Source organism: Echinops telfairi, unplaced genomic scaffold, assembly GCF_000313985.2.
Source record: "Echinops telfairi isolate 266 unplaced genomic scaffold, ASM31398v2 ScPeMD7_7475;HRSCAF=8513, whole genome shotgun sequence".
Lineage (NCBI taxonomy): Eukaryota > Metazoa > Chordata > Mammalia > Afrosoricida > Tenrecidae > Echinops > Echinops telfairi.
Genome location: NW_022111379.1, coordinates 31,981,961 through 31,984,263, shown reverse-complemented (window position 1 = coordinate 31,984,263; position 2,303 = coordinate 31,981,961). Strand labels below are relative to the sequence as shown.

The 2,303-nt window shown below is 55.8% G+C and overlaps 1 protein-coding gene across 1 annotated transcript in view; it reads right to left on the bottom strand.

Moving 5' to 3' along the window:
- CRABP1 (cellular retinoic acid binding protein 1) overlaps positions 1 to 2,297 on the bottom strand; it is a 9,064-nt gene extending 6,767 nt beyond the window's left edge. Inside the window, exons 1-2 of the mRNA XM_004699714.2 lie at positions 2,224 to 2,297; positions 1,456 to 1,634 (exon numbers count right to left, since the gene is read on the bottom strand). Coding sequence (XP_004699771.1) covers positions 1,456 to 1,634; positions 2,224 to 2,293 — 249 coding nt within the window. The 5' untranslated portion in view covers positions 2,294 to 2,297. The remainder of the gene's footprint in view (positions 1 to 1,455; positions 1,635 to 2,223) is intronic.
- Between the last annotated feature and the right edge of the window lie 6 nt (positions 2,298 to 2,303).

Genomic DNA, 2,303 nt, shown 5'->3' with positions numbered 1-2,303 from the left:
AGACATCCCCATGGAAAATAAGACACCCCCTCCAAATAGCGCGTCTTTGGAGCAAAAATTAATATAAGACACTGTCTTATTTTCGGGGAAACAGGGTAGATGCTTTTTAACACTACATAGGGGACCACTGGGCAGGGTGCTTGTGGGGGTGGGGGGTGGGAAGGGGCAGATAAAGAAAGTTCTATTTTCCATTCTGTCCTGTGTCACTTTGCTTGTTTTTAAATCAAAATTGACTTCCTGGCTGTGGCCACCGATGGAAGCCCCCAAGTTGAGCCCTACCTAATGGCAAGCCTTCCTTAGGTCCCCAGGGAGGAGAGGATCCATTTTAAGGAATCCAGCTTTGAGACTCTTAACCGTGAGTGGTCCCACTCTTCTGGTTTTTTTCTACAAACAAGGCAGTGCCTTGAACAGGAGACAGAGGGATGTCAGTTTCACAGTAGGTCAATTTTGGGAGTCCAATATTAATGACCCTAACAGGTCAGCGTCTTCCTGGGGAACCGCCTGGAGTCCTCCTCCCAGTCTGTACATCAGACAGGCTCCACTCAGGAAAGGTGAAAGACACAATTTCACACTCTCCAGGATGCCGTTTACTTTCCTTGTTTTTTTAAACATTGGAGAAATGAAGGGAGGCATTCTGTGGTTTTTCAAATAAGTGATAGCACCAGCCATGACTTTCCCAGCTGTCCTGTAAACACAGGAGGGTCAAACGCATTTTTTGCCCGTGCTAAAAAAGAATGTATAGCCCCTTGCTTCAGTCCACGCGCTCACCTCTGGGGTCAATCTACTGAGAAATGCAAAGATTTTGCCCTTGAGGGCTAAGAGACATAACTTAGTCATTTCACAGCCAGAACGCGCTTCGCTTTGGGAAGAATTTCACCGTGCCTTTAAGGACCCGGGCTGAGGGCGGCGAGAGGTGCCCGCGTTGGGGAGGTGGGGGCGGGGGGAGGGAGCCGGACCATCAAGAATTGCTGAAACTGGATCCAGAGCGTTCCCCTGAGCCTTAGCACCCGAGGTGGGGACGGGGGCGCGGTACCCCGTAGCTGCAGCTCCACCTGCGACCTGAAACGCTGCAGTGGAGGCGACGGCTCAGTTCGAGAACCCAGAGGCGCCTGCAACCCCCCTCCGGCGCTGGAGCCTAGGGCTCTGGGGAGCGCTGCAGAAGCCACCCCCGGGATCCGGATCGCAGCGCTGCGCCCCGGAGACCGAGCTTCGAGCTGAGCTGTTAGTACCTCGGGAGATGGCTCAGGGTTGGGACTGGTTAAGACTTTCTCCAGAGGCCAGGGCCCTGGTTGCACAAACCCTCGGAGAACAGCCGGTGCACTCGCCCTGCGAGGAAAGCCCTCTGCACAAGGCAAAAGACAATTTATAGGTTCATCGGGCGGTAGCGAGGGGCTGCATCGGGCAGTGGGCAGGAAGCGGGGACCCGGGAACACTGTCCAAGTTCTGGGGCCTCACCCTGCACTTGCGTCCGTCCACGGTTTCCTCCTCGAAGCTTTCTCCGACCTTGAAGTTGATCTCCGTAGTGCGCACCGTGGTGGATGTCTTGATATAGAATTGATCCCCGTCCTGGCGGATCTCCACGTGCGGCTTGGACGCAGCTGCCACCGCCACCTTCCTCAGCATGGCGTTCACACCTGCGCGGGCATGTGCGGGTACAGCTCAGGCTCGTTCACACGGGCCCCATGGCCCCACCAGACCCCGCGCTTCCCAAACCCTCCAACCATACATAAAGCGCCCTGCCGTCTAGTCGATCCCGACTCCGAGCGACCCTTTGACGGGGCTGAAAACCTATTCACTCTTCCCTGCGCTCGCTCGCCTTGATTTTCGAATGAAGAACTGAGGCTCAGAGAGGGTAAGCGGCGTTCCCTGAGTTGCACAGTGAATTCATGGCAGAGGGGGGCCTTAAATCGAGGCCCCACGTTTTAAGTCCTTGACCTTCCTTGGACTCCAGCAATAATCCCTCCTTGCCATCATCTAGCATTGCATAAAGGTGGAACCGTCTGGGAAGAGCCGACCAACCACCATCACCACCACCAGAAAATAAAAGTTCCCTAGATGAGCAGTCTCAGGGCTCTGCTCACAGATGGGAGCGCCTGGGAGTTAGCCCCATATAGCTGCCGGGACTCCCCTCTAACGGGGACTAGTCCCCAACGATCACACCTCCGGCCCCCCGGGGCTCTCGGTCACTTTCTCGCGTCGGGGCGCGCCATCACACCAGCTTACCCAAAGCCTTGAGTAGCTCGTCGAAATTCTCACTGCTGCGCATCTTCCAGGTGCCAGCGAAGTTGGGCATGGTGTGGCGG